General features: G+C 34.2%; 1 protein-coding gene across 2 annotated transcripts in view; it reads left to right on the top strand.

Annotated features, from left to right (window-relative positions):
* The window catches only part of CDH8 (cadherin 8), a 130,429-nt gene that overhangs the window by 53,775 nt on the left and 54,943 nt on the right, over positions 1-21,711 (top strand). The window contains exons 3-6 of one of the 2 annotated variants that reach the window (XM_035543337.1): positions 325-444; positions 11,670-11,837; positions 15,826-16,013; positions 18,768-19,021. In XM_035543337.1, coding sequence (XP_035399230.1) covers positions 325-444; positions 11,670-11,837; positions 15,826-16,013; positions 18,768-19,021 — 730 coding nt within the window. The remainder of the gene's footprint in view (positions 1-324; positions 445-11,669; positions 11,838-15,825; positions 16,014-18,767; positions 19,022-21,711) is intronic. The other variant, XM_035543338.1, reaches the window with a different exon arrangement.

The following is a 21,711-nucleotide window of genomic DNA, read 5'->3' as shown; positions in this document are numbered from 1 at the left end:
CCCTTTGATATGATTCCTTTGCAAATGCTCCAAGTCTACAGTAAATGATACAGGTTCTAAAAAGGTTTTTCCTTTACCCAGAAATTCTGTCTGCTGGCATATAACATCATGAAGGAAAATGTTTTGTTTGTGTTCCACAAATACTGTTGTAGGTTACTATTGTGTATTTTATTTTTTATTGTTATTTTCTTTATTTGTTATTATACCTCACAAATTTCTTCAGAGTTTCAAGTAAATGATTTTTGTTCCTAATTATTTTTGAGTAAGTTATGCAAATTTATAGGAAGAGTGTTAATGTTAATGTTATATATTCTTTCTATTTAGGCACCTTTGTTACTAAAGTAACAGCTACAGATGCAGATGATCCAGTTTATGGAAATAGTGCCAAGCTGGTTTATAGCATTCTGGAAGGACAGCCTTACTTTTCCATTGAACCACATACAGGTAGGTAACTGAATATGAATCCCCGGGTTATATTTACGCAGTGCCTCTTAAATGTTCCATATAATAAACAGGGAACATAAGGAGGTGTCTGTCAGCATTACTGAGTTGTAACACATCTCACATGTATCCCATCAGAGTCTGAACATGTGAAAAGACAAAGAAAAATCTGTATTAAAGGTAATGCAAGTAATGGTAACACTAATATTACAGAAGTTACTGAAGCGAAACTGAAGGCAGTGGAAGTGTTGTGTGACTTATAACTGGTTAGGGACTGGAAGACTTAGCCTGAGGAATTTGATGAACATAATGTAATTTTTGATATGAGACTATAGTATTTCCAGTTAAAGAAGGTACAGTTTAGCTTGGGAATTTCAGTGAGTATATTGTGTGTTTTCATTTTAAAAAAATGATTTTTTTTTTTCCTGACTGGATGAATCAAGGAAAGAAAGAACATGATACTGAGTTTTGGTATGAACTTTTATTAGTGTGCATTTAGGATGACTTTATTTCTCTGTGGTTTTAAGATCTTGAGCGAGTCATGTGAAAGAAGTGCCAATAAATGCATTTCCTCCTGTTTGCTATACATATGTCACACTTAGAGAAAATGCATTTATTTGTCTCTGAGAAGTGTTTTTTTAAAGTGATTTGGGATTATTCCTTATGTTCTTTCACCTGTTACTTGATGTAGATTTTAATCACTGTAAATCAAGCAGCTGTGATCTTGTAAGGAGAAGAAAACTATAATTTTATAACATACAAAAAAATCACCTGAATTTATGCGGCCATAAAGGAGTAAATTCCTGTACTCGTGCTGATTAACAAGATTATGAAGTAAGTGCTAGGAGAATTATTAAAGGATGTTTTTGATAGATCAAATGTGCAAAGCTTTCTGAACAACAGAAAACTGTTAGACTCTTTAAAGTCTGGAAGCTTGTTAATTCTTTTTAGTGAGATTGCATGGGAAAAATAATTTTCTTTTCCCAGAAATGCCCTGGCTTGCAGGGACTTGACATAAATAGTGTAGATCAATAAATGGGATTCATATATTACATTATTTTCTTCTGGTTGAAGGAAAACTGTTCTGAGAATGAAAACAATCTCTGGAATGTAATTCAGTATTTGATTTTATGGTGAATGTAAAATACAGTCCTACAAAGAATAAATTTTCGGTACAGTGAAAAAAACCCGCTTATTTCAAAAATAAGTATGCCAAGGGGGTGTTATCAGTGAAGCCCCTTAGTTTATGCTGACTGATTTGTCAAAAGTCACATGGAAATAAAACTCTGAACAGAACCCTGACCATTAGATATAAAAATACATGATTTTGTTTTCTGTTGTATTACAAATTATTTTGTGCAGGAATGATTTGTTGTGGCTGTCTCAGTTAGAGGCGGATTAGCTATAGGCTCTTTCTCTGTTTCTGCAAGGGAAAGTTAATGAAGTACTGATAGTACTCACCTGTTCCCATCAGCTGAGATGGAGTATATTCTCCAGCTACACAGAAGATTTTCCAGTTCTTTCACATGAAATAGCCTGAAAGAAATTATTCCAGACCTAAAAAATTGTTTAATTTGACTCAGGTTTATTGTTTGTATTGCATTAAAACGTTATTCTTAATCCAATGAAATAACCATTCATCACCTAGAAAAGTGATTTCCATTATCATGAAAGCCAGAGAAAACTCCAAAGCTTTTTGGTGAACCTGAAAATCATGATTTTTCTCCTGTTTCACTTGCATTAAATTCCCCCTCCTACCTTCATTTCCAGTTATAAATATTACTTTCAGTAGCAGTTCAGTTACCATGAAAATGACGTTAGTTTCTAAAGAGAATTTAATCATAAAGAATTCAACTGTGGCTTTGCCACAGTCCCTGGGTAAGTGGCTTCATATTATGGTGCTGCTTCTGAATGAATAAATGGTTTCTGATTCCCTATTTTTCTAGATCTATGTAGGGCATCGATTACGTTCTTCTCTAAATCATTACAACTGAACGAGTTTATGTACTGAGGCCATCCTTTCTGTCTTTGCCATCTATATGTAACGGTCTTCATCTGCAGTATAACTACAGTGCTACTCCTACAGCTAGCCAAAGGATAGTTAGTTAAATCTGGAGAGTATGTGGCTGTCTCTATGGTATTCAAAGGGTTTATACATTGTAGTGCTTAATGTTTTAAAATGTGCAAAATTTGTGATGTCTTCATTCACTTAGAGAAAAAGGAATCTACTAGCAATATTAAATGTCAAAATATAGAGAGCCCTCCAGCTGTCTATGTATGTTATCTAGAATGTATAAGCAACAAACATACATAAAAATCTAGTCATTAAGCAAACCAGATGCAGGTATTCCTGTAGAAACTGCAGCCATATACTGTGCATGGTGAAAAAGACATCTCTAAAAGGCAGCAGCCTTTTGTGGTTCTTCTTCTGAGGAGAAGTATTGATTTCAGAAAAACATAAGTAAGTACGCAGCACATTTCTTGGTAATACAAAAATTTCAGAGCAAGGGTACGATAATGTTTATTACATAGCAGAGAGTTTTATGGTTTGTTACATGCAGTCTCAAAATGACGATAGTATTATGCTAAGATAGCTACAATTTTGCAGTAGCTTGTGGCACTGAATATTTCACCTTTTAGAGGTAGTGGTGCATAAAAAATGCATGCTAGTTTAGCCTCTCTGTAATTTGGACAGTATTGCTGTTACCATGGGCATATAGAGTAGAAGGTGCATTTTAACAAAAAAGAAAGTTTCCAAAGCAAACGGAAAGTATTTAAATGTTTGATTGTTTCTTTACATTTATCCAATGTATTTTTTCTTGTAGAAGCTTATTCAGGAATACCCATTACACATCTGTTTGTAGTACACAGGAACCCAGTTAAAATTTCCATGGGGGAGGATTTTTGGTACTATGGTGAAAGTGTAGAAATTGGAGTAGAAGAGTTAGGTAGATTAGTATCTTGTCCAAAACAAAACAAACCTGAAGGTGACCCTCCAAGCATGTTAGCTGTTGTTTTTTTTTTGTTTGTTTTGTTTTTGTTTGTTTGTTTTTGTTTTTGTATGCTTGTCTCTAGTTACATTTTCACTGGGCTTACTTTTTATTAGCAGCTTTGGTAAGTGGAAAATATTTCCAATATATTTGAAACAGAATTGATTCTGATCACAGATACTGTGTCTAGAATTGTGTCTTCCCCAGAATGGAATTATTATGTTAAGAAACAGACTATGTTAACGTGATCTACTGAAGAATGTAAATATTTTCCTTCATTCAGGGGAGTGTTTCAAGTGTTGAAGCATAGCTACTTAGAGCTTATCAACTATTTTTCTAGGTGACTGGCCTTTTATTAGATTTGTGTAGTAGAAATCAAGACTATATTTAGATCTTGGTAGCTACCAAATTTGCTACCAAAGCAGCCAGAGATGCTGCCTATAATTTTGTTCATTTGCTGACTCAGAGTAAAGATTGTCTTATGTCACTGCTTTGTTTCAATGGTACAGTGAGAACTCACTGTCAGGAATAATCCGAATCATGCCTTCCGTAGTACTCTGAGCATCATCAAAACAAGGGAACAGAGGTGTAAGAAGCCTGTGGTGTCCTTCATGCCTGTGGTAGAAAGGGCTGTTACACTTGAGGCCAAATCCAAGGAAGCAGTTTCTTACTCTTCTGCTTTTTATTTCTTACTAACTTGATGTTAACTAGGTGTAATCATTACTGGAATTACACTCTTGGTTGAAACTGACATTACTCTCGACCTCCTTATTGAAACAATTCTATAATACTGGGTGCACAGGAAAAAGTTCTGCTAAGTGACCCATAAAACAATAGTTTTCCATTACCTTAGATGAAAAATACATATACTACTGCAGTTCTAGTTTGCAAATTCTTCTATATGAGTTATAGACACATGAAAGAAGGTAATTCAGAAGTTATTTTTCATTCAGTCCTCTGAATATGGCTTAGGGTAAATGCTTTTTTGATGGCATGATCCGTTCTGAATATTTTTTCCCTTTTCATAGGTAAATTTTAATATGACCATAGGTTCATTGGATAGACAGCAACATAAATAATACATTACAAAGATAACAGAATCAGATTTTCTATGAAAGGCTAAACTTACCATGTGATGGCATCAGATTAGTAACAGAACTCGCAATGTTCAGTATAGTCCATAACTCATTATATTTGAGTAACTGATGTCAGATTTGCTAAAACTGACATCATAATTTGTGTCATTTATAGCATTATACAAGTTGTATATATTGTCCCGTAATCCAAATACTGATAGTCAAAATGCTGGGGAGGGGCTTCCTTAAGACTGCTAGAAGCAGCTAAAGTATACTTCTCACTTCTAAGCTTTTTTGAAGATATTAAATCATGACTGTCAGCTTTAAAATAAGATTATCATAATGGAATATAATACGAAGTGACACGGTGTTCTACAATATAGGAATGGCAAAGAAAATACATTTTCAGATGCGTCTCATTTATTTACATTTCACATGAACTTACTTAAGTACTGTCACTCCTACACACACCTGAAATATATGAACAAGGCGAATTATACCAAATGCCCTACTGCACTGGAAAATGCATTGCATTACTCAAGCATAAACCCTTGCAATATATGAAAAAGAACAGCTTTTAAATGCTGCCATCTTGGTTATGGTCACTTGGTACAATGGCCAAATTTCAAGTCAGTAAAGCTGGGATGAAAACAGAAGAATAAGGAGGCCTAGAAAACTAAAGTCTCTCCTAACAGCCTGTGGATATTTCTTCGGAGAGTGAATATTTGATTCATTTTCAATGCCTACCTTTAACTTCCGAGTGAAAGTCCACATGCTGTAACCAACAGAGCTTTTAATGATTCAGTATGCGGCACTCTCTGGAACACAGTGTTGAACCTGAGACACTGTGTGACTCTGAAATTCAGAACATGAAAGAGTAGGCCTGAGAGGAGTGAGAATGGCATTCAGCTGAAGTTGGTTCTGAATCTTCTATTTTTATTTACAGTCTTTATTGCCTTCCTCCCTCTAGACCTTAAAATACAGTCCAGCAAAATAAAAATCAGTAAGGTAATGAGGGTAAGTGACAGCAACTATTGGGTTACAAACATTTTTGTGAAGATATACACTCACTCTTCTACCAAGTTGTTAAAGTCCAGTTTATTAGTAATGCTGGGCAACAGTAATAGCACAAACTGCCCCCAGAATACTGTATGTAGTACTGGTGAGACACATCGTCATAAAAAAAAGACTACTGAGGCACTGAAGAAAGTTCAAAGCAGTGTAACTAAGGTGAGAGAGACTGAAGAATATGACTTAGAATGAAAGATTGATTGAACTTAATTTGTATAAACTGGATAAGAGGTGATTAAAGGAGGATATGAAATCACTGTACAAATATTTGAAAGGTGTTAATAAAAGAGAGGCACAGGGACTGTTTCTGTAATTACTCATGATAAAATGACAAGGTAGCATTTTCAAATGAGAGAGAGATGGGAAAACAGTTTTGATACAGGAAATAACATTCAACTGCAAGGGAAAGTAATGAGCTTCTAAGAACAGAACTAACTCATGTTCAACAGACCCTTTCTAAATAGTTCAGTTTCTGAATAGTTTAGATTTAAACCCTGGTGGGATTGGTGTAGAGAAGGAACCTGTTCAACATTAGTCACAGCCTGGATTGAACTACAGCTTTCTAACTCATTTTATTAACCAGTGCTGCTGTGATATTCCTGCTAATTACTACAGATTCAGTTACAGTTAACTTATCTTTGAAACTGAAATAATTGTAAGAGGCATGAACCGGGATGGATAGATGTTGTTCTGTTGTTCTGTCTTAGCAAATAAGGTGTATGAACTCATTTCCCAGGCAAGAAGGCAGGTGAGTGCAGTAGCAGACAGAAGATAGGTTTGTAGCCCTGATAGCAGTATCGTTCCCAGTGTAGCAGAATCAGCTCCAGCACATACTAAATTTCTGGAGTTTGTGCTCAGTCACTAGCACTTGGGTACAGCACCTTCAGCTCGGTCTGTACAGTCCCTGATGTGCTTAGGTGCAATGCTGAAAATAGAGTATATTTTCAAACTAGTATGAACCTTTTTTTTTGCCATTGTGTACTAAGTATACTGTACAACCTTAGGAGTTGTGGTGAGGTGTTTGTACAGAGAATCATTGGTGATTCTGAGTTGTCTTGGTGACAGCCCATTAGGAGAGAGTGTTGTACTGACAAACCGCTAGTGCAGCAGACCCGAGGGTCAGTTCTTGCTTTTTGCTTAGAAGTATAAAGTGCAACCATTATGGATAAAGTATGTAGGATTGGGTCCTGCAGCAGTGGCAAAAGCTGCATTTTCTGATTAATAAAGAAAGTATAAAATCATTGCGGAGAGGTTTGAAAGCAGTTATGACAATCTGTAGTTGGTAAAGATGATTCACTTAAGATCAAGACAGACTGGCATTTGAAAAAAAAGTAATTTCTGTTTCTAGAGTTTATCTAGTAATAGTAGTATTAAGAAAAAAGCTGATACCACATTTATTTCTTGCATTTCAGAGCAATACCTCCATCATTTTAGAAAGCTAGTGAGATAGAGCAACAACTTTTCTCATGCTGAGTAGAAGAACTGGGCATACATATCTAAATAATGTTGTGCTTCCAGAGACTGAATTAGAAAAGAGGAATTTGAGCTACACAGCTAGATTTGGAAATATCTGAAAAAGAGTCCAAAGCTACTTTTTCTGAAGTGTTTAGTAGAATTATAAGTATTGTAGGATCATGACAAATAAAATCATAAGGAAACAGGTTCATAAATGCAGTGCAAAATGTTTGTTTACTGCATTCATTCTCAGCTGGTGAGAGGGTGACCCTTTCACATTCCAGTGAAAACTTGTTCCCAGAGAAAAAGGAATGGCTGGTAAGTCTCTAGTATAAGATGAAAGCATTTTTTTCCTTACTGTAAAACCCAGATACAAGTTCATCTGAATTGAAATGGTAGTATTATAATAGGTGTTATCTGATCATGATATTCTTCAAGAAAAATATATCTAGTGAAAGACAGGTAATGTTCATTTATGCACAAAGGCAAGCTTGCAAGGTCTACTTCAAAATGAAAGCAAGAACTGAAAAACCATGTAAATGGAAGTAATATGGGCTGAAAAAGTAGATATAATAGATTGTAGGTTACACAAGAAACTATAGAGATTTAACAGAACAACATTCGACCTTCATCTTTTTGTTTAACAGAGAGGCAGATAGTGCCGTCTTCCCCATACAATTTAAAAAAATAAACATGGTAATAAAATATGCACACTGTTAGCTTCTCTCTTAAAAATAAAAAATGGCATAGAATCACTCCACCTGTAATTATATAACGCAGCATTCATTTCCTTACCCAGAGATTATTTTTACTGTGGCTAATGGCTTTGATTTGAAATACGTCTACATCTGAATGTAGTTCAGATACTCTTGTAATTGTTAATTTTTCTATAAAGTTAGCCAACTTAGATAGAGACTACAGCTCTACAGCTATTTTTCTTGTCTTGCTAGAATAAAAGTCCTAGAGGCATTAAAACTTAGTAAGGAGTGGGAATAATTTTTATTAAAAAGATTATGATTTATATGAAGGGTAAATTGAATTTAAAAATAGTGGAACAGTATGCCTGTATGACATTCTCAAAGGACTAGAATTTCTTTAATTTTCAAGAAAGTTAGTAGTGATCTATTCATTTTTAAGGAATTATGGTGCGGGTTTTCCAGAGGTCTCCAAGTGAACATTTTTTATGGGCTGCTAAAACATCAATGAAGTCACTGTGCTTCATGGGAGTACAAAGAATACATCTCACAGCTCTCTGAAGAAATTACAAGATTGATTTTGCAGTAGTTTGGGTCCTAAATGGCTGTTATATTTAATAAAAATCTCCACCAAGATTTTAGTGTGGAAGGAAGATCAAAGCAATTACTTAGCTCTTCCAAAATGAAGAAGGGAAAGTTCCAAAGCATGCTAGTTGAAATAGCAGGAAGTCTTCATCAAAACATGTGAGATGAATGAGATTCTCAAGAAAAGCTTTTCAGGTTCAGATTCCAATTTTGCATAGTGCTTGCTTGGGTTTGGTCCATGTTCTCAATTATTACGTGTACTGTTACAGTGTTACCATAAAGAGATCCTTAAAAAAAGGGAAGTGAAAAATGGAAAACAGATCCTTATTTTTTATTGCTTCTCTTCTTCCTCTTCATCAGCTATAGCCTTTGTAACATTGCTTCTTTTCCCCTGATCTTTTTCAGTTTGAGATAGTGTATATTCTTCCAAATAGGTTTTTGAAAGTAGTCCACGGGGGTGCATTTTTACCGATTCAAGTTGTGAGGCAGATTGTGTGAATTGCTCACTGTGTGCATTTAGGACCACTGTAAAAGTAAATCCCATTCTGCAGCTGTTTTATTTGCTGTTGAGCAGTGTGACACCAATAGCTGTTTAGGAAAAGCAACTCAGCCAAAAAAGAATAAATAAATAAATAAAAGGAACTTCCTTGGGGATGTTCTCATACTTTGAAGAAATAGGTTACTTCCTGATTTCTTTACATTGCAGCCCACTTCCTTAGGTTTCCAGCTTTAGTCAGAGGATTTGTAGCCAAATTATGATGCAGGTTTCTTTCCAGTGCTTGAACTACATGTCCATCAAAAGTTTTCACAGGCCTAAGGTTTGGAAAGTATTTTAGAATACACAGAGAAGTTTTAGGCAATATAGAGAGGGACCTCAAGCAGTATGCAGTAAGCAACCCTACCTTCAAAAAGGATGAGATCTACCCCTTCCCATTCTCAACAGATATTTGAATAATAGGTTCCCACAGACTTTTAGTGATGGAAATATTATAAATTCTAGAAGCAGCCTTCTCTAACTGTACTTAACCTTCTCTGGTAGAAAGCATTCACCTAATGTTTAACTGAAATCTCTTGTGCTGCAACTTAACCCATTTTGTCATTTACATCGTAGGTCCATCATTTCTTCTCTTACTCTCGTTGGGAAAGGAGAGTAGCTCCCAGTACGTTTTGGATATTTGGCTGCAGACTCTTTGCTCATAGTTCCCTAACCTACTCGAACCAGATTTTTTCTCAGACTTTCTGCTATTTTACTCATTGCTTTGGACATTCCTCATCAGTTTGAATACAGAAGAGGAATACCCCAAATCAAACACACTGTTCCAGCAGTGTGTGGGGACTGAAGGGATAACCACCATTCTTCCATACAATATACTAGCTAAAATACCATCAGAAAATGCTTGAACATTTTTAACAGCAAAATGCTGTTGACTCATATTCAACTCTTTTGACTCCACATTTTTTTATCTCATGAGTCACCTGCTCTATTGTAATTGTGAAGTTAACTGTTTCACCCGCACAAAATACTTTTTATTTGCCAAACGGAGTTGCATCCTGCTTTTTTAGGCTATCCAATCTGTCAAAATTGTTTTGAACTGTAATCCTGTTCTTCTAGTATTTGCAGTTACTCCCAACTTTGTGTCACCTGAAAGGCTTGATAAGCTTTTCCTGTCTTCCATCATTCAGAAAATACTGAATGATGCTAGACGTAGAACAAACCCTATGAACAACTTCTTCCATCCATCCACTTTGACAGTAAGCCATTGATAACTTTTCTGAATACAATTTTCCAACAAGCGTCTACCCGCCTTACATTAGTCTTTGGTAATTCTCATCTCTTGCTTTTAAACTACACTCTTGTTTGGCGCATATCATTTTCATCCATCATAACATGCTGAAACTGAGTTTGTTTTTATTCTCAATTTGTTTCTGGCTTGAATTGAAGTAGAACGGATTGAATTAATGTGCTGTATGCCTATTACTGTTTGGTGAGCTTATTTTTTTTATTTTTTTTTTTAGAATTTGGTGATCTGAAATTTTCTAAAAATAGATTGAAAATTTCAGTATTTCTTGTGAGCACAACTGGAGAACTGGTGAATAAAGAAATAAATAAAACAATTGGTTATCTTTGAAACCCTCTGTGCATAACTCTCTTTGTTTGTCTTTTGTCTTGATCACATTAATTTTTTAGGAAAGGATGGAGCCTTTTTGTGTTTGTTAGTTTCTCATAAGAGTTTCTCATAAGAGATACCGAAGCTATTTTTTTTTTAGCTGATTTCAGTCCTCTAGATAGTGAACACAGAAATACAGGTGGTAACAACCCATATAATTCTGAAATATTCAATATTTAAAAACATTCAGCTCCAGTTATAGTAATTAAAAGAGTACATTTCATTTTTACATTTTCATTTTGTTTGAAATTGAAACTTGAATTTATCTTTGCCTCTTAGCCTCTAGTAAATGGTTTATGGTTGAGACAGTAGATAGGAATATTGAAATAACAGATTGTGTTAGTGTCATCACCCAGAGATACCTCAAATTTTTATACCTTAAAGGTCAGAAACCGTAATTCTTTTGTAGACACTTATTAAGATATTTTAGTTTTTCTCTTATCTTTCAAACTGTAGCCAAGGGATAGAGTGTTTCATGCATTAATAGACAAATTAAAATACACGCCTCAGAAAAATAGCACTTTATTGAATTAGTTAACTTTTCTTAGAGTAAAATGCAGAATACTAAATGTGGCTTTTTTTTTTTTTTTTTTTACAAGTCTAGGCCTGATTTAACTGTGTAAATTACTTTTTTTTTTATTTAATTAAAAATAAAATAACAGTGGAAACTGTTTGCCTAAAAATAATAATGGAGAAAAAGTTATGGTAGGCTTAATACAAAAGCTGTTGAAATAATATTTCAGTGACACCTTAATCAGGTCTATGAATGAAAAAAATTAATACTCTACATTAACACCCTTTTTATAAGTCACCTTATTTATAACAATGGAGTTATTTGCAGAATGCATCATTACAATTCCTAATTTTTTATTTCTATGGGAAAACATTTGATTTCTGTGGGAGGTAAGAAAGAAACCAAATTCTTTATCAAGAAAAAAGAAATAAGTATCACAGGTAGGAATCATTCTTATTTTTGACTGTGATTTGCTTGCACTTTTGTTTAAATCAAGGTAGGTGACCAATAATATACTGTTTTGAAAATCTTAGTCTATTCTTTTCCTTGGTACTAAGAGGCTGGATCTTTAGCATTCAGTTTTTATAACAATATTAACCTATATTCATAAAAATACCTGCAAAAATGAATTTGGGTCTGTATCTGACAATCTTCTCCCCCTGCCCTTATTCTAGCTATAATTAAAACAGCTCTTCCCAACATGGACAGAGAAGCCAAAGAAGAATACTTTGTTGTCATCCAAGCAAAGGACATGGGAGGACATATGGGTGGACTCTCTGGAACTACAACAGTGACAATTACACTCACTGATGTTAATGACAATCCTCCCAAGTTTGCACAGAGTAAGTGTCATTATGTGTTTTCATTCTCCTGTATAAGAAAGTAATATACCTCTTTTTTTTTTTCTTTTTTTTTTTTTTTATTTCCAGATTTTTTTTATCATCATATTGCCTGGGTTTGTAATGCAATTTAAAAATCTGTAGCTGCTACTGGAGAAAGATTAATAGTCCTCTGCCTGATTAAGAGCTTTAAGGAAGGAGGGAATTATGCCCATAGCAGTGTAGAAAGCCCTCTGTCTTCCTTGTTATCTCTTGTACATCCACACAAAAGGGCTTGGGGATTTTTTTTCATTTTTTTATTTGGCTGTTTTTTGCTTTCAGTGCAGTTGTTTCTAAGTGCTAGTTTCAGTTGCTTTTGTATGTGTTCCATCTCTTGCAGACAGAGGACACCACCGCTAAAAGACATATGCAACTGATAAAAGAAATAAAGGTTTGACTAATTAGGTAAAAGTGAAGAAAACAAAGAAAAATAAGTTTATATCTAGATAATTGTTGATCTTTAATTCCAAATCCATATTTACTACTGTAGTTCCAATGGATATCTTGCTGGGCTAGGTTAAAATGATTTGGCATCCTGCTGAGATTCTCTACAAGCTTTGTAGTCTATTTCAAAGATGAAGACAAAAAGAAAAAAGAAATGGGACGAGCATAATGACTGGATCGATTTTGTTTGGAACAGGTGCAATCTAATACCCTATTAGAAACTTACTTTTTTATCCAGCTTGTTCTGAAAACATTTGTTATATGGTATTAAGAGCCTATATTAGGTTTGGAGAGAGTTTGCATCTTGACTGTGTCATTTTTACTTTTTTAGTAGCATGTGTTTCTAACAAGGTACCTATGCACCGAATGTAAAATTATTTCTTTTACACATGTGCATCACTTAAAATCCACTTTTACCCTGTTCTGAAGACACAAAGAGAGAAATAGGTGTCTTAGTACTCAGCATGCGATAAATACTTCCCCATAGTCTAGAAAAAGCACATACAAACACATACAGATATATATATATATACAAAGAATTATAAAATAAATAAGCAGAGGTAAAAGCTTATTCAGAAAAAAAAATATTTTATTACCTCAGCATAGTGTTTTTAACAGATAACCACTCTATGCACAATAAAAGATTTTCTTATTATAAAATATGAAATGCATGCATTTTTGACTTTGAGAACACGTGGCTTGCACTTGTACAGTAGTATTTTCCAACACAGGATGACAAGTCCCTTAATAATGTAAATATCTATGGATGAGACTCCTGGCTGAACCATATCACCAGAACACAGAGGGACATTTCTTGCCTGCAGTGTACAGTAGCTCTAACTTTGTGACTACGCACCTACTTCTGCCAGCTTACCTGGCTTTTGTATTTGTATCAGTATTTTCTATGTCATAAAGTCTTTGCCAGCCAGTATGAAAAAAGCTGATCAGAAAATCAGCAACACAACTGGTACTAATTGGTACATTTGCTGGAGGTCTCAGCAGGAAGCACAGGAGTGAATGCATGTGGAGATGAAACTGTGCTTTCCCTGTGCAGCTTACTCATATCTGTTCTCCTGTAGTTTGGTTATAGTGACATGTTGATGGGGTAGGCTGAGGAAGACTGCATCACAAATCCCTGAAATATATTTTTAATGTGGAAAATGCAGATTAGTTTTCCTTCAACAAAGAGTGGGTTGCTGTCTTTGAAGCTGTTACAGCTAGTGGATTCCAGCACAGAATTCAAACTACCATCTAGGAATAACCACCCTGTTAGAACTCTGACAATTATGCAATTTCGTTAGGAAAAAAATGCATGTGCTATAGCTTTATGTTATGTATATATTGCATTTAATGAGGATGTGCCATAGTAAATATTTAAACTGGATTCTATTACAAATTCTGCCTTTTAAAACTGAGTATTCCGAGCATGCTGCCTAACATTGCAGATTAGTCATGACTCTAACCTTATACAAGAGCTGATCAAATCTGTAGCATTTTTTACACTGTTAAAGCACAGTTGGCATTTGCCTGGAAAGGAAAATAAGAAAGGATCAAACTTACAATAGAGCCTAACTGGAATGAAATAGAAATTCATAAGGTGTAATACATGCTGCTTTCACAATAAATTGTAATGAACTCAGAAAGCAGTGTGTTTTATCGGTTTATTGTTTCCAGGCAGGACAGAAATGTATATTTATGGTTAGATTTCAAAAAGTGTTAGCCTCCTGGGTTTTGGAAATGAAAAAGATGAACTTTCACTACTTCTGTGATCTCTTTAAAATCATTTTAGAGTCATTTTATAAGTCATTGAAGTTTTTAACCTGGCAGTTTACCATAGATTATACTGAGAAGAACCGTGCATTGCTGTAAAAACCAAAGGATTTCAAAGAAGCATAATGTGGATTTTTGGTCAGTTCTGAACTATAACATCTTGACAGGACAATTCATAATACTTGAGAGCAATTTATGTAAAAGAGTCACTTGCATCATAATATTAACATTTTTACAATATTTTCTAAACTACATTAATAAATCTGAGAAAAAATATCAACCAGAAAATGCAATCAACTGTGTCTGGAGAGTCAAGCCACAAAGTGTGGACAGCAGTATAAATTACGAATATGTAATTTAGTCTGTGCAGGCACTTTCCGTAGGATTGCTTTACCTGCTTGTTGTTTGTGAGATATTGGGAATATTCCTGAGGAATGTTGATGGCCCCAAATTGTCTCTAATAATTTAGCCTAGAAGCTTAAAGGGAAAAAAAATCACTATAGGGATTTGTGAATTCCTCTTGTTTTCCTTCATACTTTCAACTGTAGCTGTTGTAATTGGCCTACAGATAGTTTCAGCAAAAAAATTTTTTGCAAAAATCACCAGAATATTTTGGCTTTAGAAAACTGCTAGCTGCGCATTACACTAAAAACTACAAGTTGTCTTAAAACAACTGTGAAGAAAGAAAAGAACAAGTCCAGCACCCTTTGTCATATAATATTTATATTGTTTTTACCAGTTTCATCACCTAACCTTGAGTTCCTTTTTGACTGTTTTAACTACTAAGTATCATCACAGTTGCTTAGGTCACATACTAACCATAGCATCAAACAGGGTAAATTACCAAGAGCTAAAAAAGATAGGCATTCCATAAAGAATTGTTGATGTAAAACATGCACGTGTCTTCTGTTTTCAAAGTGATGCTAAGAACTGTGAGGTGTAATAATAAAATGGGTATTTTGTTCTTTTTTTTAGTAAACTGCTTACCTAAAATATTAGAATTCCAAAATAGATTTTTGAAACATTTTAGGTCACATGGTTTGAAGCAAGTATTACAAAAATTAAAAATGCTGAGGATTTGAATAGTACTTTGTAGCAGGATTTAATCTAAACCTATAAACAAATAGGAAACACAGTAATAAATACAGTGAAAAATTATCGCTTCCTTTACAACTTAAAGTTGGTGATTTTCCTTGAATGTTTATTGAGGAGTTTCTTATTACAAAAGGGAGGTGGAAAGGGGTTAAAAAAACGAAAACAGGTCAAATAAAAAGATAAGAGACAAAAATGTAGTAAAGATCTAAAGTTGTAAATGGCACCTTTTCCATAGTAGGTGAGTTTTCTACAGAGCAAAAGCTAAGGTTTGGAGGTTGAATTCCATCAAAAATATAGCTACAAGTCTGTAAATAAAAAGATAAGTTCAGCAGTATCTGCAGTAGGCAACATATGACATATTTGCAGTGTTGAAAGTAGCTTAATATTTACGTTCAGCAACAGTGGGAACCTATGCAAGCAGGAGGCAGGATGCTACTACAGTGAAAAGAACATTCATGTACAGTAAACTGAACATTAATATGTAAAGAACATGTTTTGCTGCTTTCAGTAAATAACCCATGTAAATGTGATTTGTATCAGTTGCACATCTCAAGTTTGCTTTTAGGTAGTATAAACAAATGAAGAGCACACAACAGATACCGGAATCAAGTGTAATGTTTGGTCTTTTCCTCTTATTCTTAAGGTCTTTATCACTTCTCAGTAATGGAGGATGTTGCTCTTGGTGAACCTATAGGAAGAGTGAAAGCAAATGACCTGGATATTGGAGAAAATGCTGAGTCATCCTATGATATTATTGAAGGAGATGGAATGGATATTTTTGAAATCACTACAGATGCCCAAACTCAGGATGGCATTATTAGAGTGAGAAAGGTAAACTATATCTCTTAAAAAAATGTTTATTGCACATACAAATACCCAACCAGATTGTACTTTGTGAGAACATGCTGGATTTTCAAGGATTCTTTTATCTGCAGATGAGGTGTTAAGCCAGTGAATTGATAAGTGTAGGGGTGTATAAGCCATGTCCCTCAGAAGCGCCATTTAGGTGACAACTGTGGAGACTTCCGCGGCAGTATTTTCTGTTCTGGGCATGCATTAATCTTGTCTGGGCTTCCTGAGTCCAGCCACTGCTTCACGTGCTCAAATGATACAGATTTTGCTTCCTTGGCTCCAAAAGGGAAGAGTAGATCAGAATTTCCTTTGTTGGTGATGTAAACTTTCAAAAAATCTCATCTGAGTACTCATCAAATACTTTTCTCTGTTATTTCATTTGCTGTATAGCTGGGCAAATACTATTCAGAGAAAAGGTATCAGCTTATTATTTAAATTACCTGATGTGTAAGAGGCTAAATCTTCCAACTTTTCTCTTGTTGAACTCTCTTTGCTCAATGAATAATGATTTCAGTGAAACTTATCAAGGACATCAGTACTGTTTAACATGAGAAATGCCAAATTTGGGCTGTAGAGAAGGCTACAACTGTTACCTTTTCTATGCTTACACAATCTTGATGTATGCAAGATGAGGTATTTATGTATACACAATAGAAGGAACACCCAATTATACACAGAAATGTGGAGAAAGACAGCATATCTAGAACACGGTTTAGCTATTCAAGTCAATGAAACAGTAATTGCAGGCTTCATTTTCATTATTTTGGGGGAAGGAAAACAGAACAGATTCCCCTGCTGTGTTCCAAAGAAGGATATGAATATAACTCATAACACTGGCATGGAGGGTTTTAAATATGTAGCACAGAGCACTCTAAATGATTCTGTGTTTAAAAAAAAAAAAAAAAAAAAAAAAGCATGACTTGCACTGAAAAAAAGTACCTGAGTACAGGTAATTAATATTCAACTTGTATCTGTAATTAAAGAGGCCAGACAGAATGGCTGTTGGAAGTTTTTATTTTCTGTTTCTCAGTGAGGAGGACAGCACTCTAGAAGTACTATAAAATTATGTATATTTATCTAAAATTAGATCTGTTATCCTAAAGAGAAAATTATGATATACATCTCTGATCTTCCTTATTGTTATTTATTGTATGCTGTGGCCTCCTTTGTACACTAAGGCAATTAGCCTTTTGCCCCAGTTCCCTTGGCTTTACTTCATAACTAAGACTCTAACATAATGATTTTTCATGTATTAATTTTGACAGCAATAATCATTTTGTTTCTACTACAGTAGATGATGTATGTAGGGTACTGTTCACCAGTAGATTTTCTCCAGCATAAATGCATGAGTTTTAGACAATGCAGAGTAAATTTTCAATATGATAGTCTGATTAAGAATGACTATATGTATTGGGGTGCTGTCATTTCTATAAAGCATATGAAAAGCAGTTGAAAAAATGATATAGTAGCTATGATTAGCAAATTGTGAATCTGCTGATTTATAAATCACCATTCGTAATTACAAAAGCTTGCAAATTTAAGAGCTGCTAAAGAAGCAAGGTTTTCTCATGTTTACTGGAATTTGTGAGAAAGAGCAAATTCCACTAGAGCTTGATTCATACCTGAAGAAAAAATCAACAAAATTCAAAAGTATACATACTGAAGGCTTTGACAGGCTTTCTGAAAGAGTTTCGTAATTCCTATTTGTGTTCTTGCTAGTATTTGCATTACAGATTCAGACAGATTCTGTGTCCTTTGCTTTCTATCCCTGGGACATTGTAATGCAAATCTTAATATCTTTCCAGTGCTTGGCAATTTGCATCTTTGAAGCTTGAATCATTGTGAGACACAAGAGAATTATATAGTGAATATACTGATGTGCATTATGACACAAAGTTGAATCTCCTATAATGAAAAATTCTGATATTCAGAAGTGTCGCAGATTTGGTTTTTATTTGGTATTTCATTTCTTTAAATCCACTGTGTTTTCATCTTCTATGTTTTAATATGAAGCTGTAAAATAGTAAAAACAATGGTGACATGGAAGGTATATTGGTAGAATAAAGTAATCGGTTTCGTGTTTCTCTCTCTGAAGAAAGAATAAGGTACAGAAATAGGAATTGCTACAATTGTCAGAAATTCCTGAGAGATGTCTACCTCATTTAGCCCTATAAACAGAAATGCAGAGTTATCTGAAGTGCAATAATATTGAAGTACTTTCTTATATGATTAGCTCTAATTTTTTCCACCTAATGCCTCTCCTGTCCAACAAATAATAATTGCTAGTTCTTTGAATTTCTCACATAGTTCTGGAAATAATAAAATATTTATTCCTTGTGGAGATAATAATTTTTTATATTTTTTTTTCTTATCTACAGCTAAAAAAGCACTGATTAAATATATTATTAGTATGCAGGTCATGTCATCACAGACAAATTTGCAGTATTTATCTGATATGTAATTGTAGTGGTATAAATCATGAGAGAGAATATTGTGGTAAATTTTTTCTGAAAAACAAGAAAACAAAGAGTATTGTTTTCTCTTGGTTAATAAGCAGATATCAATATATGCCAAGAAAATTTGGAGGTTGAATTTTTGGGAGTGGGAAGTGGATGCATTAAAACTCACTGAATGTGATTAAATACACATGACTTTCATCCATCAGCGTTATATTAATTTGCTCTTTCTCTGTGGCCATTGGTAAAAGACATTTATCTTTGTCTTTCTGAACAGCCACTGGACTTTGAGACCAAAAAATCCTATACTCTGAAGGTAGAAGCAGCCAACATTCATATTGATCCTCGCTTCATCAGTGGAGGACCGTTCAAGGACACAGCAACAGTAAAAATTGTAGTAGAGGATGCTGATGAGCCACCAGTCTTTTCATCACCTACTTACCTACTGGAAGTGCATGAAAATGCTGCTATTAACTCTGTGATTGGTCAGGTGACTGCCCATGACCCCGATGTGTCTTCCAGTCCTATAAGGTAGTGCTGCTCTGAAGTTCTCATAGGAAAACATTGCTGGTAGTATACTAAATATGTTTTCCCATACATTGTATGTATGACACTGTTCTCTCTCTGTTTTATTTCTATAAAATACTGGTATAGGATTTCTTTGTGTTATGAAGTGTTATACTAATCAGTTCAGATAATTTCCAAAATCACAAAAATATTCCTTGCTACATGAATGATCTTATCAAGCAGTAAATGTGCAATGAAAATAAGAAATAAGGTGGTATGAGGTCCAGTGGGGTTGGCTCATCAGTGTATATGTCTGTATTTACTTTAAATAATCCACTAGTTTCTACACTAACAATATACTGAATTTGTTCCATGTAGTTGTAAGATTGTAAAACCATATTTAGTATTCCTTTGGCTAAACCTATTCCTGGTTTAATCATAGGAAGTCAGAAATGATTATGCCCATATGACTTTTGAATTTTCAATTTGCAATATTTTCCCTTTTTGATCTAACTTGAACAAAATCTGTTATTTCAGTTTCATCAGATCAGTATATTTTCTATCTCATTTCATGAGCACATGTTTTTCCCTCCCCTTTAGTTAAACAGTGATGTGACTGTTTCCAAACCAAATTTTACTATGTATAGTATTGCTTGCTAAAAACATTCTGAAATGAAACAACAAAATGTCAAATTAATAGTAAAAGTATATTTGGAGAGTTTATTTAATAGTCATCACTGTACATTGCTGCCGTACAGAGTATAAACTACATAAGCAGTTGTCAGTGTTGTGAAGATGATGCTAATTGTCATCTATCCCTTATGTACATTTTCTAATCATCATTATCCTTGTTGCAGAGTCAAACTTTAAACCTTTATTTAGGGGGCCTATGTGCTGTATATCATATTTAAGTATTTTCAGAATTAGACATTCAGAATATATTAGAACTTGGGCATGCAGATGGAGTATCTCGCCTGGAAGTCATCCTTTCAAACCTAGCAAAATCTAGCATCAGCTATCAAATATTGCTACATAACATTAAGTAATTGAATGATATACGTGCTACTGCAGCACACAGCCCAGTAACACATGCCTACTCTGTTTTCATACCAGAGAAGCTCTCAGGATGATCAAAGATGGTCATCTGGTCAGAGAAATGGAAAATTAATAAGAGTAGTTACCCAGGTTAAAATAGTGTTGAGTAAATAGGAAAAAGTATAACACAAAATGTACACAGTTTGATCTATCACAATTTAAGCAGTGGCTCCATCCCCAATTTTATTACTGCTGTCACTGACGTGTGAAGAAGGGCTTGCAATGCCACTACGAAACTGGGTCTTTTGAAAGGTGTGTGAAACCAGACGTGGTGGCAGCAAGTTGGCTTTCTTCCATTTACTTCAGCTCGATACTCATCATTTTTTCAATCAAGCCTTAGTTCCTTGCCTCTTCCGCGTTCTGTTCTGCATTTGGCTTTGTCCTGTGCCCCTCTGCTCCTTGAACGTGTCCTCTTTGTTCCTTATCTCCATCTGGTTTCAACTCTGCTTCAGTTTTACCTTGGCTGTTTTGCCCCCCTTGCTCTGTTTCCTTGGTCTTCTCTAATCCTGCCTCAAACTCCGAGTAGTTTAGCCCAGCTACAGGCATTTTTATACCCTAAAATTGAGCCCTTTCATTCTCTTCAAGACCAAAAAATTGAGATGTGTAAAATCTTTACCACATCTCCATTTTTTCATCATTTTAAGGATCAAGGTATTTTCAAACTTTTGAAAGCAAAAATATTTCATGCATGTAAACAGAATTAGAACATTATTATTTCATCAAGTCATATAGAAACAATTGATATGCATGAAAGAGAATGGGCCAAAATTAATTAAATTTAAACAAAAATGTCTTATTAATTAGTATGATTTATATCTTATTTTAAAATATATATAGTCATTTAAAATTTTATCTTGTAATTTTTCCATGGCATTGGCATGATAGATAATTAAGGAATACACAATTATCTATGCAGCTTCCTTTTTTCTTCTTCTTCTTTGTTCATCTGATTAATCTGGATATATTTGGGATTGCTCTGGAAAGACCAAATCCATTTTTTGCATGAAAATTATTTCAAGGAAAAAAGAGAATTTTCAAGTTATTAATTTTACTATTACAGAAGCAAAAATATTCATCAGAGGTAAGCAGGGAGCAGAAATGTAGCTACTTTCTGGTTCTGAAAAAAAAAAAGGAACATAGATTATGGAAAAAAAATGGAAACATTTGTTGGATTAGAATGTTTCATTTGATTGTGTGTTTCAATTGTTTATTCTGTTAGTATATCAGGAATATGATGTAATTTATCTGTATCCATCTATTTTCTATAATACACTTTCTAAAATATTAAAAACAAGTTAAAAGTTTTGAAAAACAGAATTAAAATGTTCTGTTCTAAAAACAAAGGAGTGTTTGAATACTGCCTAGCTATTTTTGATGTATTTTCTTTAAAATACATTTTTTGGAACCAAAAAACAATTGTATTTCAAGGAAAGTGTATTTTTCAGTATGTATCTGTTCTGTTAATATTTTGGGTGGACAGAGCTTTTGTGTATGTTGGTTATAAAAACCCTAGCAACACAAATCACCTTAGAGAATCACCTTATGTGCTACCTATATTGCATCTGCTTCACATTGGTTTTATACACACAGCCTCAGTAAACTCAGAGTATTGAAGTATA

This window comes from Cygnus atratus, chromosome 12 (assembly GCF_013377495.2).
Source record: "Cygnus atratus isolate AKBS03 ecotype Queensland, Australia chromosome 12, CAtr_DNAZoo_HiC_assembly, whole genome shotgun sequence".
Taxonomy (NCBI): domain Eukaryota; kingdom Metazoa; phylum Chordata; class Aves; order Anseriformes; family Anatidae; genus Cygnus; species Cygnus atratus.
The sequence above is the reverse complement of the archived record's forward strand: the minus strand, read 5'-3'. Positions and strand labels throughout refer to the sequence as shown.